The 22404-nt window shown below is 39.8% G+C and overlaps 1 protein-coding gene across 2 annotated transcripts in view; it reads left to right on the top strand.

Annotated features, from left to right (window-relative positions):
* The window catches only part of LOC121318293 (plexin-C1-like), a 46875-nt gene that overhangs the window by 5353 nt on the left and 19118 nt on the right, over window positions 1–22404 (top strand). For both annotated transcript variants that reach the window (XM_041254808.1, XM_041254809.1), the window contains exons 2-14: window positions 11552–11683; window positions 12338–12472; window positions 12556–12656; window positions 14039–14165; window positions 14269–14428; window positions 15185–15287; window positions 16133–16226; window positions 16700–16786; window positions 17278–17364; window positions 20124–20205; window positions 20479–20528; window positions 21529–21671; window positions 21906–22082. In XM_041254808.1, the coding sequence (XP_041110742.1) occupies window positions 11552–11683; window positions 12338–12472; window positions 12556–12656; window positions 14039–14165; window positions 14269–14428; window positions 15185–15287; window positions 16133–16226; window positions 16700–16786; window positions 17278–17364; window positions 20124–20205; window positions 20479–20528; window positions 21529–21671; window positions 21906–22082 (1478 nt within the window). The remainder of the gene's footprint in view (window positions 1–11551; window positions 11684–12337; window positions 12473–12555; window positions 12657–14038; window positions 14166–14268; window positions 14429–15184; window positions 15288–16132; window positions 16227–16699; window positions 16787–17277; window positions 17365–20123; window positions 20206–20478; window positions 20529–21528; window positions 21672–21905; window positions 22083–22404) is intronic.

Genomic DNA, 22404 nt, shown 5'->3' with positions numbered 1-22404 from the left:
CTAAATAAACCATGTCATATGCTTTGCAATTATCCATTATGGATGTTGCATCCTCAAAAAAATCAAGCAAGTTAGTTAGGCACGATCTCCCTTTCCTAAAACCATGTTGACTGTCTCCCAGTACCCTGTTACCATATAGGTAATTTTCCATTTTGGATCTTATTATAGTTTCCATAAGTTTGCATATAATAGAAGTCAGGCTTACTGGTCTGTAGTTACCTGGTTCAGTTTTGTTTCCCTTTTTGTGGATCGGTATTACGTTTGCAATTTTCCAGTCTGTCGGTACAACCCCTGTGTCAAGAGACTGCTGCATGATCTTGGTTAGCGGTTTGTAAATTACTTCTTTCATTTCTTTGAGTACTACTGGGAGGATCTCATCCGGCCCAGGGGATTTGTTTATTTTAAGAGCTCCTAGTCCCTTTAACACTTCTGCCTCAGTTATGCTAAAGTTATTTAAAACTGGATAGGAACTGGATGACATGTGGGGCATGTTGTCAGTATCTTCCTTTGTAAAAACTTGTGAAAAGTAATCATTTAACATATTTGCTATTTTTTTTTCTTCCTCTATGATTTTGCCATTTGTATCTCTTAAACATTTAATCTCCTCTTTGAATGTTCTCTTGCTGTTGTAATATTGGAAAAACATTTTGGAATTGGTTTTAGCTCCCTTAGCAATGTTCATTTCTATTTCTCTCTTGGCCTTTCTAACTTCCTTTTTGACTTGCGTTTGCAGTTCCGTGTACTCTTTCTGCGTACTTTCTTTTTGGTCCTTTTTTAATGCTCTGTAAAGTGCCTTTTTTCGCTGAATATTTTTTTTAATTGATCTATTAAACCATTTTGGCAATTTAGTTTTACATTTAGATTTGTCTACTTTAGGGATGTAATTGTTTTGCGCCTCTAGTACTACATTTTTGAAGAACAACCATCCTTCTTCTGTGGGTGTTTTCTCTATTTTACTCCAATCTACTTCTGTTAGTCTCTGTTTCATGCCTTCATAGTTTGCTTTTCTAAAATTGTAAACCTTAGCTTTAGTCATTACTTTTGAGGATTTAAAAAACACTTCAAATGAGACCATGTTGTGGTCTGAGTTTGCCAGTGGTTCTCTGACCTCTGTTTTAGTTATTCTATCTTCGTTATTTGAAAAGACTAAATCAAGGCATGCCTCCCCTCTAGTGGGTGCCTTCACAAATTGTGTTAGGAAGCAGTCATTTGTCATTTCCACCATTTCTATTTCATCCTTCGCGCTACCCACCGGGTTTTCCCATTTTATCTGGGGGAAGTTGAAATCCCCCATTAGTATGGCTTCTCCTTTGCTACACACATTTCTAATGTCATTGTATAACAGATTATTGTGCTCACCGTCTGAATCTGGCGGTCTATAGCATGCTCCTATTATTATGCCTTTTGAATTTTTGTCTGTTATTCTGACCCATATTGATTCGGTTTTATTTTCTTTGTCCAGGTTTAACACCTGGGCTTCAAGACTGTTTCTTATGTATAGCGCTACCCCTCCTCCTCGTCTGTCCTGCCTGTCTTTCCTATACAGTGTATACCCACAAGTATTATATTCGTCCCCATCACTCTCAGATAACCACGTTTCTGTAACACCTATCACATCATAGTTACCTGTTAGTGCAGTAGCTTCAAGTTCTAGAATTTTGTTTCTGATACTTCTAGCATTTAGATAAATACATTTAATGGTTGTCTTACCTGAGTTGTTGTTCTTGTTTTGATGCGGTCTCCCTTCTGTTTTATTATAGTTTCCATAAGTTTGCATATAATAGAAGTCAGGCTTACTGGTCTGTAGTTACCTGGTTCAATTTTGCTTCCCTTTTTGTGGATCGGTATTACGTTTGCAAGTTTCCAGTCTGTCGGTACCACCCCTGTGTCAAGAGACTGCTGCATGATCTTGGTTAGCGGTTTGCTAAATTAATTCTTTCATTTCTTTGAGTACTACTGGTAGGATCTCATCCGGCCCAGGGGATTTGTTTATTTTAAGAGCTCCTAGTCCCTTTAACACTTCTACCTCAGTTATGCTAAAGTTATTTAAAACTGGATAGGAACTGGATGACATGTGTGGCATGTTGTCAGTATCTTCCTTTGTAAAAACTTGTGAAAAGTAATCATTTAATATATTTGCTATTTTTTTTTCTTCATCTACGATTTTGCCATTTGTATCTCTTAAACATTTAATCTCCTCTTTGAATGTTCACTTGCTGTTGTAATATTGGAAAAACATTTTGGAACTGGTTTTAGCTCCCTTAGCAATGTTCTCTCTTGGCCTTTCTAACTTCCTTTTTGACTTGCGTTTGCAGTTCTGTGTACTCTTTCTGCGTACTTTCTTTTCGGTCCTTTTTTAATGCTCTGTAAAGTGCCTTTTTTCGCTGAATATTTTTTTTAATTGATCTATTAAACCATTTTGGCAATTTAGTTTTACATTTAGATTTGTCTAATTTAGGGATGTAATTGTTTTGCGCCTCTAGTACTACATTTTTGAAGAACAACCATCCTTCTTCTGTGGGTGTTTTCTCTATTTTACTCCAATCTACTTCTGTTAGTCTCTGTTTTATACCTTCATAGTTTGCTTTTCTAAAATTGTAAACCTTAGCTTTAGTCATTACTTTTGGGGTTTTAAAAAACACTTCAAATGAGACCATGTTGTGGTCTGAGTTTGCCAGTGGTTCTCTGACCTCTGTTTTAGTTATTCTATCTTTGTTATTTGAAAAGACTAAATCAAGGCATGCCTCCCCTCTAGTCAGTGCCTTGACAAATTGTGTTAGGAAGCAGTCATTTGTCATTTCCACCATTTCTATTTCATCCTTCGTGCTACCCACCGGGTTTTCCCATTTTATTTGGGGGAAGTTGAAATCCCCCATTAGTATGGCTTCTCCTTTGCTACACGCATTTCTAATGTCATTGTATAACAGATTATTGTGCTCACCGTCTGAATCTGGCGGTCTATAGCATGCTCCTATTATTATGCCCTTTGAATTTTTGTCTGTTATTCTGACCCATATTGATTCGGTTTTATTTTCTTTGTCCAGGTTTAACACCTGGGCTTCAAGACTGTTTCTTATGTATAGCGCTACCCCTCCTCCTCTTCTGTCCTGCCTGTCTTTCCTATACAGTGTATACCCACAAATATTATATTCGTCCCCATCACTCTCAGACAACCAAGTTTCAGTAACACCTATCACATCATAGTTACCTGTTAGTGCAGTAGCTTCAAGTTCTAGAATTTTGTTTCTGATACTTCTAGCATTTAGATAAATACATTTAATGGTTGTCTTACCTGAGTTGTTGTTCTTGTTTTGATGTGGTCTCCCTTCTGTTTTTTTGTTGATTTCTCCCCCCTTCCTTTCTAGTTTAAATGCTTCTGAACCTGCTCGAGGATCTTTTCTCCAAGTAGACTGGTTCCCTTGTTATTTAAGTGCAGTCCATCCCGTCTATACAGATAGTCCTCGTTGTAGAATGTGGTCCAATGATCAAGATAGGTGAAGCCTTCCCGTGTGCACCACATCTTCAGCCATGCGTTTTGATTAATTATTTCCAGCTGTCCATATGGTCCTTTGCAAGGTGCCGGTAGTATACCAGAAAATACCACAGTTTTGGTTTTCTCTTTTAATTTCCTTCCTAGCTCTCTGAATTTGTTTTGCAGGGATTTTGGTCTGTCTCTTCCAATGTTGTTTGTACCGATGTGGACGACTACTACCGGGTCATCTCCTGTTCGTTCTAGGAGCCTGTCCACGTTCTCAGTGATGTGCTTGACCGAGGCTCCCGGAAGGCAGCACACTGTTGTAGTAAGGGGGTCCAAACTGCAAATTGAACTTGCTGTGTTTCTCAATATGGAGTCCCCAACAATCATGACCTCCCTTCTTTTTGCTGTCTGGTCACCACTGTCAATGGGGTCCTGGATGTTGTTCCTTTCATTCTCTTGTTGTTGGTTCTGCTCATCAAAATTCTGAAGTGACTCAAATTTGTTGGTTGTTTTGATTTCTGGTGGTTGTGTTTGACGAAGTTTCTTTTTTTCCCTGCTTCTGCCTACCTGAACCCAGCTGTTCTGACCTTCTATCTCCTTGGTGGCTTTCAGTCTGTTAGGGGTGATGCAGACTTCCATGAATTGTGGGTGTGCCAGTTCCTCAAGATCCTGTTGCTGTCTCACTTCTTCCAGCTCCATTTCTAGCATACTTACTAGTTTATGCAAATCCTGGATCGCGCTGCACTTTACACACACTTGGTTTAGCTCCGTTGGATTTTCTCGGATTTCCCACATCAAGCAGGTGTCACAGATTACTGGCTTGAAGACCATGTTGAGGGTTTTTTTTTTTGAAGTTTAGTTTCTTCTTCAGCCGTCAACCTGCTTTCAAACTGCTTCTAAACTGCTCTGTACTTTTCCACGCCTGTACTTCTCCCACTCGCTGTCGCTTCCACTTGCTGTCGCTGGGAAGACTGCCTCGTTTAACTGCGTTGTTCTGCTGTGCTGTTGGCCCCTCCCCTCGCCCGTGTCTCAGAACGGCGCTGAATTTGAATCAGCTGCTCCGAGTTTCAGCTTGTTTGTTATCAGAAAAACACATGCGGCTGTTTGACTTTGAGCTGCTGCTGTGTTTCCCCAATGTCCTCTGTTTTCTGATTAAAGCAATTCAAGATGCAATTTCTGCTTACTGCTTCTAAACTGCTCTGTACTTTTCCACGCCTGTACTTCTCCCACTCGCTGTCGCTTCCACTCGCTGTCGCTGCGAAGACTCTTCCACTTGCTGTCGCTGGGAAGACGTCCTCACAGTAGCACATCACCATTTTCTTTCAAAAACAGAAGTCAGCTGGGGAAACAACCTCAAAGCGTAATGGTTGTCATTGTCTTTCAGGGAACCAGAGTTATGGTAATAACCTAACATTCCCTTTAAATTCAAATGACAACTATTACCCAATGGGAAAGCTGTACCAAAGCTGTCGTGGCTCCAAACTACTGACAGTACACCCCCACAGCTATAACCTCAGAGCCCGCATGACGCCTAAGGGCATGACGCCTGCAAAACTCTAAAGTCCAGAGAGGGTCTTGTTCGGGTTTGTAACATCAAGGCGGTAAAAACGCACAAATGTCTGACTACCTGTCCATGTAGCAGCATTGCATAGCTCATCTAAGGCGGCGCCATGAAGGAGAGCCCATGAAGTTGCCTGGCCCCTGGTAGAATGGGCCGTAATGTCCACCGGTAACGGGGAGTCCGTCTGTTCATATGCCAAGCATATAGCATCTGCCACCCAGTGCGCTAGACGTTGCTTCAATAGGGCCTGAACTCTAGAGCGGGACCCATAGCAGACAAACAGCTGGTTGGACTGTCTCCAGGACGCCGTCCTATCCAAATAACAGTGCAGAGCCCGAACTGGGCATAGCGTGTGTTGTCTACGGTCCTTCTCTGACTTGTGCGGGGGAGGTCTGAAAGTTTCCAAAACCACTGATTGATTAATATGGAATGAGGATACCACCTTTGGCAAAAAGGATGGATTTGTTCTTAATGTTACCCGCGAGTCATTCCCAGTGAAGGCCTGTGGCAGAGCAAAGCTCTGCCCTTTTTAAATTGGCAGGGATGGGGTTAATTTCTCCTGCCTGCCTGGGTTTATTATGTTCAGGTGTCTGGGGTTGATTAGTTGATTAGGTTAATTAACGATCAATCAGCACCCAGCCACCTGACATAAAAGGAAGCCTCTCCTTCTCATTTAGGAGGAGGGAGCTGAGAAAGCAGGTTGGTGGTTTTTTTGTGGTTGAAATTTTGTTAAATCCAGCGAAGGCATTGCCCAGCCTGGAAACCTTATTTTTGTAAGTTTTGTTTTGTTATCTTTCTATTTGTGTTTAAAGATCTTTATTTTGCCCTTGTGCACTTTATTTTTGTGTTTATTTATAATAAAATTAGGATTTTTTGAACTGCAGTCTGTCTCTGTGCCACTATCAACTCACCAGCCTGCCACAAGGCCATACATGTGTCATCGATGGACAGTGCATGAAGCTCACTTGCTCGTCTGGCAGACGTAATGGCTATTAAAAATGCCACTTTCAATGAAACAGGGCGCAGTTCTGTTGACGCCATGGGCTCAAATGGGGGACCCATAAGGGCCCACAGTACCAGTTCTAGATCCCACTTGGGGACCATACTTTTCATGGGAGGACGAAACCTCTGAGCCCCTTTAAGAAATTTCACTGCCAGAAAATGTGCCCCAGGGGACACTGAGTCAATTTTATCATGGCACACTGATATTGCTGCCAGATATACCTTCAAAGTGGACTCTGATTTTTCTGCATCAACCAAGTGTTGTAAGAAGGTTAATATCATCTCAACAGGGCAAGTCACAGGCACCAGTCTTGGAAAACTTTCCATTTATATGAGTACTGGACTCTAGTGCTTGGCGCCCTAGCAGACTGTAGTGTTTCTACTACTGCACCTGGCAAACTTCGTCTGAATAGACGGCTCCGTTCAACGGCCAGACCCAGAGTTGGAACTGGGCTGGGTTTGGGTGCCATAATAGCCCCGCCGCTTGGCTCAGGAGGTCCCTGCGCAGTAGGAGCTGCCACGGCTGATCCGACAACATGTCGGAGAGGAGAGCAAACTAGGGGCGTCTCGGCCATCTGGGTGCAACCAGCAAAACCTGTGCTCTCTCCGCCCTGATCCTCTCTAGTGTCAGGGGTAATAATGGTAGCGGAGGGAATGCATACAATAGCTCCTGTGGCCAAGGGTGATCTAGTGCGTCTACTCCCAGGGAGCCCCCGTCTCTCTCCATGGAGAAGCATAGGGGGCAATGAGTGGCTGTGGCAAAGCGTTTGACTCGTGCCGGTCAAAACCTCTCCCGAATCTGTTTCACCACTTGAGGATGCAGCCTCCACTTCAAGCTGTCTGGAGCTCTTCTGGACAGGAGGTCTGCTGCCTTGTTGTCCACACTGGGTAGGTGAAGTGCCGTGATGGAACGCAAGTTTCTGTGTATCCAGGAGTCTGTGCGCTGCGTGGTGAAGGCCTGGGGAGCGCAGGGCGCCTTGGTGGTTTATGTAGGCTACCACTGTAGTGTTGTCTGTCTGGACCAGCACATGTTTGTGCACTAACTGCTGGCGAAAATGAGATAACGCCAGGTTCACTGCTTGCAGCTCTTTGGGCATTTACGTGTGCTTGCTGCCAATGTCCCCTCCACTGACCTCTAATTCCTCTCCATTCCAGACCCCTCCCCAGCCCAGGCTGGAGGCATCTGTAGTGATCACTTCCCTTCTGTGAGGGGATCTGAGGGGAGACCCGAGGCGTAGATTGCCAGGACAGAGTCACCACTCCAGTGTCTTCCGGCATTGTCTGCACACTCGCACCAGCCAGTACCGATCTCGGACCGGGTGCACCTTGAGCATATTTACCCAGGATTGAAGCAGGCGCATTCTCAGCAGCCCTAGTGGAAGGATTCTTGAGGTGGCTGCCATCAGCCCCAACAACCTTTGATATACCTTGACCTGTAGGAGAGTGTCCTCTCTGAATAGGGAGAGTGTAGCCTCCAACAACCGAATCCTGTCTTCTAACAGTGAGGCAAGCATGCTCACAGAGTTCAGTTTGATCCCCAGAAAGGCTGTGGTCTGAGACGGTACGAAGTTGCTCATCTGTTGATGTATTGAGAGCTTTAACTTTGTCACATGATCTATGACCTGTTTTGTGTGCGCCTCTGCGCATGCTTTTGAATGCACGCAAACTAGCCAATCGTCCAGATAGCTCACAGCCTGAGTGGAGCCAGTGCAGCATCCGTGCCTTTGAAAAAGTGCGGGGCGTCAACGAGAGGCCAAAGGCAGCACACATAATTCGTACATGTTGCCTTGAAAGGCTAAGCGCAGATATTTTCTTTGCATGGGACGGATCGGGACGTGAAAGTAGGCGTCTTGCAGGTCGATCGATGAGAACCAGTCGCCCGGTTGGACAGACTAGATGATACGCTGTGCTGTCAACATGTTGAACTTCCTTTGTTTGAGGAACAAGTTGAGGATCCTGATGTTCAAACCCTTTTACCCCGGCAGGCTGCCCATGCCACCTTGGAATGCGGACGGTGAGCCGGAAGGCGCAAAAACTTGGAGGTGACCTCCGTGGCCTTGTGGGACCGCTCAAGGCTCACATCAATGGTCACCTCAAATGTCTGCCCCAGTGTAATGGGGACGTCCTGTAGCACCACCTTCTCGGTCTCCATGACCTTGGCTTGTGTCAGCCACAAATGCTGGTGAGCGGCCACCAGCGCCGCCAGAGACCTCCCTGATGCCTGACCTAACTTCCCTATTAGGTCAGTCATCGCCTTAGCTACCGCCTGGAGCTTCCCCGTGTCCGCTTGTGTAGCTCTCTCCTGCAGCCTCTCTGCCAGCTGGTTCTGGTAGAGCACCAGTATGGCCATGGCATTTGCTGCTCACGCCGACAGTGCTGCCGATTGTAAGCTTTTTTAAGCATCGCATCTGTTGTTCTGCAAGGCTTGGACGGACAGGTTGGGTCCTTATCCATCTTGGTTAAGGTGGGACCTTGCACCAATACTGTGACCATGTCCCCGATAGCGGGGAATACGCCTAGGCCTGCTTCTTGGGCTCCTGCAGTAAGAAGTAGAGACTCTGCTGTTCTGGAGGCTGAGGGTGTAGACGCTGGGTTGCTCCAGTAGGAGTGCACCAATTCCAGGAAGACCTGGCATAGGAGGAGGACATGCTGTGGGTGCCCTTTCTGTTGGCTGAAGTGGTTCCCCTTTTCCTCTTGTTTTGCCTGCCAGGGAACGTCAGTGGCTGCAGCTGCAAGCTGCATTGGGCCGAGATGTCCGATCTGGACACCGACAAGGACAGCACACCTGGGCTAGGGAGTCTAGGCAGAGGGGACTGGGAACGAGACTGTGGGGGCCCATGTGTTCTGGCCCTAGGCATCTGACACAGGACCTGTGCTCGTCCTGTGTTGGTAGCTTCGCCATGCATTGGTCGCCCTGGTGGAACCCAGTGGTGGACCCAACTGATTGGACTGACATGGTTTAGCAGATTAACTGCTGCGCTCGGTGCCGATATTAGCACGGTCGTTGCAGGGCTGTAGACGCTTTTGAGCGATTCACCGGTGCCGAATTAATCGATTCCGGGATCGGCGTCGAGACGAGCGCTGTCGGTGTCGGCGTTGAAAATAGCTGTTTACAACATGGAGAAGGGGAGCAGTTCCTTGAATGGCGACCACCTGTTCCTTGGGGAAGGGGAGCGGTGCATGCGCGAGTCAATTGGGACCGGGAAGGTGCTTTTTTCTCAACCTCATGATTGGCGGGAAAAACTGTGGTCGATGCTGGGGTATGCAGATGATTCAGTCGGCGTGGTCACGAGGGCAAGCGCAGCCGCGCTAGGAAAGCCAGAGAATTGAGAGGGGCGCTAGGCCCGAGCTGTTTTATTTTATTTTATTTTTTTTAATGGTTGCCGTGACCGATTAAATTGGTGTAGAGGATGACGCTGCGAGCCCGCGGGGTCTCCTTACAGCACCAAAACAGCTCTCCACACGGTGTATCAGCTACACAAGGCCTCATGTAGTAAAAAGAGCAATGGCTGCTTGCTAATTCCTTAAGAGGGGTCAAAACCAGCTCTAGTCAGAAAACTGATGCAAGAATAAAGCGAGAGCACTCTTAGACATGCTCGAAGCGCAATTTTACCGTGGATTTTATTTTAATTTGTGGATAAAACCAACAAATCAGCCAATTTCGGTTCAAGAAAGCAAAACGCAATCTGACCTATCTTAGTGAGATGAGAGAGAAAATGGCGATGTGCTACTGTGAGGACGTCCCTCTTCAACAGGAGGTGGGAGGGACTTCCTCCTCACAGCAGGGCCCTGATAGGGCAGCTTTTTTATATATGCTCAGTGATTGACGGTCACAGAGGCTCTTCCCATTTGGTTGTCATTCGAATTGAAAGGGAACCCTTGTTAAATTTAAACATAGCTGCCAGTTTGAGCTACCACTGTGGTTGTGAGATGGCATTATGTTTTAGAGGATATGGTAAGCTGTTCTGGGATACGAAGATACATCATCCACTCGATATATCATGTCGCGGTCCAAAATAAATCCGCTATGGGCTGCGATATAGCGAGAGACACATAGAAAAACAAATAGGCTAACAAATAAATACTGTACAACCACTCCCTCGTTTTATCGGGTGCTCAGGGTCCAGTATAAATCTTCTACGCAACCTGCTTTTTCTAATTTTTCGTATAAAAAGCAGCACACCGTTTTAATTCGTACATCGGAGAGTAATCGCTTCTCAACTTTAGTCTCCAATTAATTACACAAGTCTTCCTCTTCTTTCTCAAATGCACAAACCCGCTGCATTGAAATAATCCATTCACAACAACAACATAGGAAGCTTGATGCTAGAGAGTTGATCTCACTGCCTTGTGGCTTTTGCTAGTGCCAATTGCTGCAGCACTTGTGCACCTCTTTGGCTAAAATAAAAACCGCTTCAGCAAGTATATTTAATTTGTTTTGTGTTATTGTGCAATACGTGTGTATTTGATAACAGTACGATAGTAGTGCTTTTTAAAAAATTATTTTGTATATTTTTATTTGATGAGCAGTACGAAATTAAACAAACAGTAATTGTCTATGTATAGTGCAGCTAAGGCATGCGTAGTTAGACAGTAGAAATGGGGAGCCAACTCTAGGACTGCGATATACCCGAATCCGCATTGTAGCAAGGGGCAATATAACGAGGGGTGGGTGTATTTGGTATGGGATAAAAGGGTAAAGAAATGTACGAGTTTTTCTGTTTCAAGGCTGGTGACACCATCATTATAGTCTGTAATTTTTCAAATGTCACATTGTGACTTTTTTCCCCACGTTGTAGTTAAATGATATTTTAGTGTCATGGTCTCTGAGGATAGTAATGGGTTTAATTTTTTAGGCATGCTTAGTGTGGTCTGAACCAATCAAAGAATATTTAAGCAACATCAAATGACAGGGGGTCAGTTGTGGGGATATCGACACACCTTGGAGCCGCTGTGAGACCTCTGTGTGACCCAAAGCAAAAAAAAACAAAATAAAACTGTTATGGTAATACTAGTATCGGTTCCTAATAAAGTGGCCAGATAGTTTAACTATGTGCATAATCTTTTCTTTTCAAAATCATTTAAGTTTTTTTTTTTTTTTTTCATATTGTGTTCAGTGCCGTAACCAGTGGTGTAGTGCTATATTTAGGGGGTCGCTATTATCTACCCCCCAACCCCCCGTCTTTTGTACTTTAACAGAATATTTACATGGGCATCAGCATTGATGATGCAAAAAACACGCCCTCGGTGTCCTCATAACCAGCTACGGCCATGATTGTATTGTTACTTACTTAGTTACTTGGTCCTCTTCGTTCCCTTTGGAACAGAGGGTCTTTAGTACATTCATCATTTTTTCTGTCTTTGGCTGTATGCTTTGTCTCCCCCATATTGTATTGTGACCTGTATTTATTTTTTGATCTTAGTGTAAGGTTTATAACCCTAGAAGGATATCAACTGAAGAATAAAAAATAAAAAAAAACATTTTGTTCTTTTTTTTTCTCATTTTCCAGCCCTCCTCAAGCAGTAAAACTATTCCAATTAAAGCAGCTCTGGTCCATTCTAAGATGACATCCTTAGCAACAGTTGCTGTCCGCAACTGGGTGGTGGTGTTCATTGGGACTGGGGATGGGCAGTTGCTAAAGGTAAGTGACAGTCATTCATACCCACTAGTAAGTGAGGAAGATGTTTGAAAGTGATTTGTAATGTCAGAACTGAAAGTGGTTGTAGTGCTAACAAAGTACTTTTGTAAATCTTAACTGTCCTAAACTTCCATTCACTTGGAAAGTTATCAAATGTGCAGTATTGCATTATTTGGTAAATTATAAAGAAAATTATAGAACACTGGTGCAATGATAAATGAAAGCCTTTGGTAATATCAATAAAGTATTTAATATATCTCATTCAGGATTATAAATAAATAACTTCACATGTAACAGTAGATCATTGTGTTGTGGCTGGGTAGACTAAGATTTATTTTCGGTAGGTTGGATACATTTTCTGTCAAGTGTATTATAAGCCTGATCATTTTAAAGAGAACAACATAATTTCTTAAAGAAACTTTTAGGAACCTTTTTATAAATATTTGAATGTTAAAAAGTTTTTCCACCAAAAAACAAAAACCAAACAAACTCATACATCTTGTATACGAACAAACATGGCTGTTCACACGTTTCTTAAAGGAACTTGTAGCTGCAGTGTACTGAATAACCATATCCTCGTTTTAAAAAGTTATTCAGATACTGCAATATAATTAATTATTTGTTCTAAATTAAATGTAACTATTTCCCTACTTACAGATTGTTATTGACAAGAATCATAAAGTGAGTTGTCCAGAAGTCCTGTATGAATCCCCAGCAGAAAAGGCTGTGTTTTTTAAAATGTTGCTGGACCCCGTGGATCAAGACCACGTATACATGGCTTCTGGAAATGAGGTACTTTTTTATTTGAGCATGATTTGAGATGGAATGTATTTTGGGGGGAAATCAAGTAAAGCATGCTGTTTTTTTTTTTGCAGCTCACCAGAGTAAAAGTAGCAAACTGCAGAAAATTTGACTCCTGGAAAACGTGTTGGTTGGCACAGGATCCCTTCTGTGGATGGTGTGCTCATGAGAACAGGTCTGTATACAGATACACATCTTATTCAATATTGAAATGCTTTCTAAGCAACTGCAATGCCTGAAAAACTGCACCATAAAAAGAAAAGAGGGCAAGACATGTGAAATCACACGGTGGCCACATGATTGAGGTCGACTTATAAATTGTTACACTTAAGTGTTCAGCATCAAATGAACTACTATGTTGAACTTCTTGGCTTTGAATAAGTCAGCTGTCACACAAAATTATTCTTTCCTTTTAAAAAAAAAAAAAAAAAAAAAAAAAAAAAAAAAAGCAAACGTGTCCAGAATGTATCAAAATAAAATGTTAAAGATTTTTTTCAAATCAACTGTTACTGAAGTAATTATCCACATATTTGTTCCATTTCTGTGTAGTTCATATAGAAACTTAAGATATGTATCATGCCATGTACAGCATGCCAGGGGTTCCCAAACTCTATTGACTGGTGGTTCCCTACAACACTAGGCATCCCTAATTGATGGATACATAGAATTCAGTTATAAACCTATTTTGTTGTAGAATAGTACATACCTTTAGTGCAGGCATTGGAAATTAACATTCGAAATATGTGATAGTTCTGACATTAAGGTTGTACTCAGTGTTGCATTTGAAGTAACCCCAAGCAAGTGAATAAGCAGACTCCCCAACTTTGCTAGACAAACTGCTTTGTCTTGTGTATGGAAATATTTCTGTATCTGGGGACACAACAGAGTAAGTGCACCCTCGATACGTCCTCTTGTAACACCCAGACTACTGCTGCACGGTTTAAGCAGTCAGCTTTTACAAACTACCATAAAGTAATTAATTATGGTGCCCACAATCATTTTGCAAAACCTTTCCACCTTTTTGTGGTTTTCTCAGGATTAAAGCAAGTGTAAGGGCAAATGAAGGAACAAAACAACAGTAATGACAAACCAGCTGGAAATGAGCAGTTAAATGAGTTACAGATTTCAGCACGCAGCCTCTTTTTCAATCTGTAGTATGTTTTCTTGTATGGATATTTTGGCTTATAAGTGTTTTTTTGTTTCTCAAAACCTGATTTGATTTGAAAATGTGTATATGTATTGGTAATGACGGGAGAATGAACATGCCCAAAACACCCCCACTGGATATTAATAATGTAGATCTATGAGCATTATTATTTGTGAGCATACAGTAGAGTGATTTGCAAACAACCTTCTAGTTTGTTGCTGGTTTTATTCCATTGAAGTTAATCTGTTCTATTATGGCAATGCACAGTTTTGCAGCCCAATATGTACTGTGTACTATGCTTTAAATGTGCTGTTACATGGATGCTCCCACACCACTGAACTGTGAAACCACTCGGTACAGCCTTGGAAATGTTCTTCTTACTTTTTTTTTGTTTGTTTTAAAATTTGTAGGTGCACTTTAGCGAATGAATGCTCAAGACCAAACTCGATTTGGGTTACCATAGCAGAGGGGTCTATTCAAAACCCCAAAGAAATATTTTCCTATAGATTGATGGACAGCTCTTCTGAAGATAAACAGGTACAAATACAAATAGTTAACATTTGACAACATTGTCTTTTTGTGAAGCTGATTGTTCTTTCTGTTCATTCATTCAGTCATTCAGTCATTCATTTCCCCTTAGGATGTTCATTTGACGGCACAAGTCTTTGTAAATAACTCAAGAGACCATTCCTTCACTTGTCGGCTAACAACAGCTGAAAATGAACATCTTTGTGAAAAACACAACACAATGTTTCCAGATTGTTCCTGCAGTTTCCCAAAAGGCAAACTTAGTGCTGAAGGTAACTGTTTAATGAGCTGTTTGTATCCGGTTTGAATGTCAATTTGTAGACCCTCCAAGGAAGTTTTACTTACTGTAACCATGTCCTTACTTTATCCCTAGGGTTAATATGCCAATACATACACACACACACACACACACACACACACACACATACATACATACATACATACATACATACATACATATACACACGTGTGGTTGCATTAGCTATAATATGTGGTAATTGTTTTTCAACAGTCTGAAAGCTCTGTATTTGGGAACTACTGGATTAATATCTAAATACATAAAACAATATTAAAATGGTAATAGACCATGTGTATTCCTGATGAAAATATTAAATATATTTTTAAAAATATGTTAATGTTTCAAAATAATAAAAGTTTTTTTTTTAAGTCTCAACTGGCATCTAAATTTTATTTTTAGGTAATGTTTTATTTTGCAAGGACTAAATACGTATTTAATTATTAATTAATTAAAGTTAACTTTACATGTAAACAACCAATATATGTTATTAATTGAATGTGTTATTACTTTGTATTAGAAAATCAATTTACATTTAATTAAAGGTCAAAAAAGAAGTGTATAAAATATGTTGATTACTTTTAGTTTTAAGCACGGTAAGAGCATTGATATTACTCTAGAATGCTTTACATCATTTTTTAACTACAGTAGCATACTGCTACAAGGGTGCACAGAATCAATAGGTATGTTTATGCCATACCTCAGTGTTTTTTCCTTTCTTCCTTCATTGTAGGCCTCAAAGTTAGTGTGACATTTGCCATTGGCACATTTACATTCGATGAAACAATGACTCTACCTAACTGTTCTAAAATTGGAAGCACCCCCACTAAAGTTCCGTAAGTACTGCCATTTTAATGTGTTTTTATTTTAATTTTGGAAAAGCTGTTATTTATTTTTAGTCGTGCACACTTTAATATATATTCACAAATAATTTAATGTAACAATTTTTCTAAAAGAAAACAAAAAATGGATGTTAAAAAGCTTTAAATAAATTACTCAAAAAGTTAACAAAAATGTGTGAAAATTTTGCACAATAGTAAATTATTTTCAACATGTATCTGTTATCCAAAGATCAGTTTCAAAACAGACACACTCCGCAACTTGTGATTGAATCTAACTGGCAACTTCAGCTGAAAAAGCTTCACAGCCTACTTCCTAACCACACAGGACCCCAGTTCCAGGAAGTGGTTAACACTCGAGTTATAAATGCCCCTCCTGTTTTGTAAAATTATATATTTAAAATGAAGACGTACAGAAATAATAAAAAGTGGAGCTTTTAAGTAAAATTTGCAGCTCAGTCAGTAGCTGCAGCATGCATCTAGGCAGTCTCTGATTCTTGGATTAGTGTAAAATTACAACAGGAAAGCACTTTTTTGGTTGTAAGCGGATCATATCTAACCTTGCACGTATGTGCTTAGTGACAAGCAACATGCTACATACAGTGTCACAAGACACACCGGACAAGACCCTCAATTCTACTATCAACCAATGACTAACTAATGTAACTGCTCTGGCACTTATATACTGCACTGTCAATAACAAAGTGTGACATGTTACATGGTTAGATAAACATGATTAGCAAAACACTGCCTGTTTTATGTTTTTTACAGTCCCTTCATAATAGACCTTAACCTGTAATTTGGCCACAAAAAAAGTGCCACTTAACGTTTCTGTTTCCCAGTTGTTCAGATTGTGTTTCAGCTGGCTGCTCCTGGTCTGTAAAAGACCATAAATGCTCTTCATCATCCAATCCTCAGAGTGTGAGCCCTGGACAGGTAATTAGAACCATGCTTACTCAACGTGAATAATCAAATGGACACTTAGTTCCAAAAGACGAGTGCTGTTCATCATTCCTCATCTTCTGTTAGCTGCTGCAACTACTGAACACCTTGTCTGTATATTTTGTGAAGTAGATAAGCAAATCCATTTCATTCACTTTAATGGAAATCAAGCTGAGAAGCAGTGATTATTGCAGATTTACTGCTTTAATTTTAATTTTTTTTTAAAGGACTGTTTTTTGAGTGTGTAGTTATTTTAACATGAGAGCAGACTAATAAACTCTCTCTAAAACAGTAGGATGGGTTTCATGAAAAAAAGTCCATAACAAACAGTCCTTAGAAATTGTGAACAGGGCGCACCCATCATTGATAAATGGATTATCTTATTTTAACTGGTCGACATACTAAATTAAAATCCATTTTAACTGTGTTTAATAATAATCTTAAAACTGTTCTTTTTTTTAAATCAGAATTCATGTCCTACGCTAATCAAGATAAGCTTTGACAAATCCAGTAGAGAAATTCTTGTACAATCTGAAAATACGGAGGCTTTAAAGGTAACTTTGTAGTCTTATAGGTTAATACTGTACTTCCTGTTAAAGTCTTATGGAGTTATAGATGTGGCAAGTGAGAATTAAATACATTTAAAAAAATCTATACAAAAATTAACAATGACAATGGGTCATTTGAATCTGTATAGGCTACAGAGAGGAATGGGATAAATCACACACATCTTATGCATATGTTACTGTATCTAAATCACCAGAAATCAATAAGCACATATGAAAGAAAATAGAATCTATAGGGCTATTCCTGTATACACATTTTTATAACCAAACAACACACTCCAGGGTGTATAGTCATCCTATAATATATGGATATCTTACATGACTGAAGGCATTTGGCTTCAACTAGTGCTTCAACACAACATGTGTTATTACTTGTAAACAGCAGTGTCATATTATAATTTCTATCTCTTATTTACAAGGTTATGATTATCAAATGTGTTTATATTACTCAACCATAGCCCACTTTATTCTTTTCACAGAACAGCGACCTTGTATGTAGATTTGGTGAACATAAAACTGTAAAACCAAAGCAGGAGAATGGAACTTTCAGATGCTCTGGAAACAAAGTGAGTGCCTTTCATAGCTATAATCTTCTAAGCAGCGCTCCAGAGAAGGCTTTGGGTCATTGAGTAATTTACTCTCCAATTTAAGCACTCTGGGCCTCATTCACTAAACGACAGTAAATGACCAGAATTCTTGCGTGGCAGGGGGAAGCCACACCGCGTGCACAAATTAACCAGAGGTAGCTCTATTTAGTAAGCTAATTATATGCACAAATAAAGCAAGCTAAATGATTCATTTGCAAGTTGTCACAACACACGGAATTCAGCACGCAGAATTCAACACGCAGATTTATGCATGAGGTTTACACACACTGTTTTATAATATATGTTCATCAGGTGGTGAAAACTTTTTTTTTTTTTATTTTTGAAATTTGCTCAGTAAAATAAATAAAATGAATTTAATCTTGGAAAACTTGAGTAGTATGGATCATTAAGAAAAACCACAAGGTTTAAGACCAAGTTTGATCAGAAGGTTTGTTTGAACATTCCTGGCGGTTGGCATACATTGTGAGAGACAATCACTTTCTTTCTATATATATATATATATATATATAAGGCCGCTCGAAAGAAAAGGTAAGTATGGTTCTGAGTTTGTCACAGTGAAGCAACCAAGGAGGACAGAGTGAGGAATTTAAAGTTTACAGACCAGGAGCTAAATGTATTAGCAAAAGAAGTGGTGGGGAATTATGAAAGGCATTTTGGTGCTGAATCAGTGAGAACATTAACTTCAATGAAACATTAAGGACAAAATAAATGTGCCTCATAGGAGGAGGGCGGGGTCTTGTCCCAAATCACAGCGTCCCACGAGACAGTCAAAGCAGAGAAAGTGATTGTTAATGGAACATTTATGTTTAACTCTGCAAATCAAATACATATTTTTTTGTTCAACTTGATCTCTCTCTGATTTATTTAGTAATATTAATCAAAAGTCAGCAAATCACTTGCTCAGTCAATTAAAAGTTCACTGTTTTCATTTCAAAAGGTGTTTGGTGAAAATGTCACTTTTTTAACATTAGATGCCGTTTGATTGCTTGTATTTATGACTGCACCTCAATTCGCACTCTGTGTACATTCATTTAATTAACATTTACAGATTATTTTTAATATTTTAAATATAGCCTACTTAAATATCACAAGTACATGGTGACTATAAATATATTAACATAGCCGAAAGTGTTGCATATACACCTGCCTTGTAATCTTCATATATCACAGACTATCTGAGCATGTATGAGTACATCGTAATATTGGAACTCAAGTCGCTATTGAAATAATCTTTAAGAACGAAACAAACTTTTGCTGGAAACAAGAGTAATTTAATATGGTCTAAAAAGCAATAATATTGGTCGCCTTGCTATAGCAATACAAAGCATCCCGACTCACTTCAAACACAGAATATTGTATTTATTATATAGATTTACCTTCTAAAAATCTGGTTGACAGATAGGTAAACTGGTAGGATAGGTTGAGGGAGACTAACACAGCGCTTATTCAGCAGTCACAAACACACATTGCAAGTGAGTGTATTCAACCGTATGTTTATGTGGCAAAGTCGTTTGCAGTGCGCCGGTGTAGGGGTGATCCAGTGCTCAAGACAAGGACAAACAACAAAGTACTGGAGAAATTAAGGTTTGTTTATTTGTAATTCTGTCTGATGACAACAGTAAACAATCAATGATAAACGGCAATACACAGCGTGGCGTATTGCTCCATTTAATCCACGGGTTCAGTCCCGAAGTAATAATCCCGATATTTAATCACCCACAATAAACACAAACAGGATCACAAGTCCATAGTGAGTGCTATAGTGCTCATGGTGCAAATACAATTAATCGTGATTCAAGTGCAGTGTTGTCCAGGTTTCGTGCTGGCCTGTAACAACAGTTTCGGGTCATGTTAGCCATCTAATAACAACAAACAAGTATTTTTAGACATAGCACAATAACAATACGAGTTCTTCCGGTTCACCATTAACCATAACAAAGGGATCTCCTTGCTACATCCCCTTATATATCGTCAATCACGCCCCCTTGGTTAATGATTGCAACCACTCCTCCAATCCGCGGCTGCTACATCGTTTCCCTTCTGGGTTGATGATAGCTCTGCCCCCTTTCTAGATGGCCAACTTCCACCTAATCCTGGGAATGAATTGTCTGGCCATCCAGTCCAGGGCACTCTGTTCCCTTTACACAACGCCCTTACAGGTCAGGAGGGAGATTTATCACCAAGAATCATTCTGTCTCTATAGTTTTTTTTTTTTTTTTTTATTGAAAACCTGAACTTATTGATTACATGTTTCTGGCAATTCCCAGGCAGGCTAAACTTAGCTGTCACAGCATTTCTATGATCCATTCTCTAGGAGACGTCAGGAACCAACAAAGTACAAGAATCTTGGTATCATGCAAACTCAAGCTTGGCTGCGAAATTCTATGTGTATTCTTTATGCATTGAATTTAAATATCATGCGGAATTCTTTTTTTTCAATGTGTAAAACACCCAGTAGGGCATGCACTGAAATATCATGTACTGAAATTATTCACTTAATGGAGTCTGTAGAAAACTGAGATGCATATCCACTATATAGGGTTAAGGATCAGAAAGTGATGATTTTACCTGTACATGCACAATATTTAATGCTTCAAATGGCACTAATTACTAAAATAAAATTGATGTTTCAAATACAGTGCAAATATTGACTGCTTACCGGTGAAGTTGAATATGGGTCATACTTAAACAATCTAATTTCTAAATGATTCTTTTAGTTTAATTTTTCAGAATTGATTATCCCTGTGGACATTGCCTATGATAAAGGTGGAATTGTTGACAACCCCAACCAACTCTCAAGTAAGTTGCTACCATTTCTCTGTGTCTCCTGAGTATGAATGCAAGGGTGAAGGATGAATGAAATTAGTCTTTTCCAGTTTTTTGTTTTTTTTTTCCCCGAATTAAATGTACTGTACCTTAATTTAATTGAAACATACATTTATAAAGGAATACTATACGTGTATAAAATGACAATAAAAATTATACAAAACACAAAGTTGACTTTTGATTGACAAGATTGACCAGATTTGAAATATGATGTTGGGTAACTTACATTTTTTTGTTCTGATTCAGTTTTCAGCTGTGTCCTTAATGCATCTGGGTGCAGTCAGGATATACAATTGGTGAGTAACCTTAGAGTTCCAATACCTTTTCCTGCTTATTATATACATATACTATACTAAGCTTCATTATTTATATTCACATGCAGAGCCCAATATCTTTTTTTTTTTATTTCAAATGCATTATATTATAATTGGTCCTGCTTTTCTTGTATCCCATGTAATTATAGTGTTCTTTGAAATGTCTGCATATAAGGACATATCAACAGATGAAAGGGGGCCATGTGATCATGCTGGTAATGCCTAAAAGAGGAAATAAAATGGATTTTAAAGCTTCGCTCAGCACTCCTTAAGCTTTATACAGCAATAAATTCAATATCAGCATGTAATCCAAAGTCACATATACTGTACAATGTTCTACCAAACCAAACAAACAGGGCTTCCAACATACAGTATTTCGTTGTTCCAGTGCTGTATATTTTAAGAAAAGTCCCCTTTCCATTTGGCCTTGTTTAATTCACCTAAAATCCCATCCAACAAGAAGTGAAAGAAACAAACATTTAAATGCCCCTTCCAATCCCAGGCGTGATTGTTATTCAGTGTGTTAAACAAATGTTAAAGCAACAAGTGCCGGTAAATATTAGTCACAAACATTCTGTTTGGTATAAAAAATCACAATGTTTGTTTCTTTCACTTCTTGTTGGATGGGATTTTAGGTGAATTAAACAAGGCCAAATGGAAAGGGGACTTTTCTTAAAATATACAGCACTGGAACAACGAAATACAGTGCATAGAGGTTTGGGGTTTTTTTTGTGCAGTACTGTAGTATTCTAGCTTTTATTTTGCCTAACTGATTTTGTCAGCCATGTATAGCTGTGCTTGTCATATACAGTAATTAATGGTGTACTGGTTGATGAGTCAAAAGCACCCCTAACTGGTAGGCATACATTGAAAATGCAATTAACTTCACCTACACATTGATCCCTTGGTGCTTTGTGTATTATTGCCTGTGGGTGGTGGGAATCATTTAACATTGACACACAACTGCATTTTGTTTTACCAGGTGCCGGTTATTGATTCCATAGAGCCAAATGAAGTGTCAACACTTGGAAAAACCAACGTAATCATTAAAGGGAAAAACTTTTCCAGTAGAACAACAACATTTAAAGTACTAGTAAAAGGAAATTCTGACTGCAAACCACACGTGTAAGTAAATATTGTTTTAATTCATTAAACTTTTTAACTTTCTGAATAGAAGCCTCAGGAAGAAAGCCTCAAAAAATATCATTCTAATAAGATTCTCCTGCAAAAAAAAACTTAAGGGAACAAATCTAAATACTGTTTCCAAACAGTGCCCTTCTATCAAAGATATATGAAAGGAAACATTACTTTTTAAGAAGATGGTAAAAGTGTGACTCATCTGTCTTTTTGTTTTTCAAGAGCACAGATATTGAGCTCAACAGACACAGAAATAAGGATCTCCCTGCCAAAGGCAAACAAGGATGTGAGGAAAGTATGTGTGGAGCTGGGTGACGGCAGATGCTATGGATCTGTTTTAGTAACATATCTCTCTTTACCGTCCTGTGAGAGCATTTCCCCCAAAGTTTCATGGGCCAGGTATTTGTTTGCAAATTAACATTACCTCACTGTTAGCATTGAAGAATACTAAGAATGTGTCGGCTAAAAGTTAATTACCCAAATGCTGTATTGAAAAAAATACCCAACACCCCCTTTAGAGTCACAATTACTTACTTTGATCAATATTTCACTTAAACAAAACAAGGTCAGTCTTCGTTTTGAGAAGCTCAGTTTGCCAACAGGAAGTTTAACTTCTCTTACTGACAGACAGAACAATTTTTAATTTAGATTTGTTTTTACTGTGTAGGCTATTTCAGTAGTGTAAATAGAATGCTGTTTTTTTTGCAGTGGACATATATTT

The sequence above is a fragment of the Polyodon spathula genome, chromosome 7 (genome assembly GCF_017654505.1).
Source record: "Polyodon spathula isolate WHYD16114869_AA chromosome 7, ASM1765450v1, whole genome shotgun sequence".
Classification (NCBI taxonomy): domain Eukaryota; kingdom Metazoa; phylum Chordata; class Actinopteri; order Acipenseriformes; family Polyodontidae; genus Polyodon; species Polyodon spathula.
The sequence above is the reverse complement of the archived record's forward strand: the minus strand, read 5'-3'. Positions and strand labels throughout refer to the sequence as shown.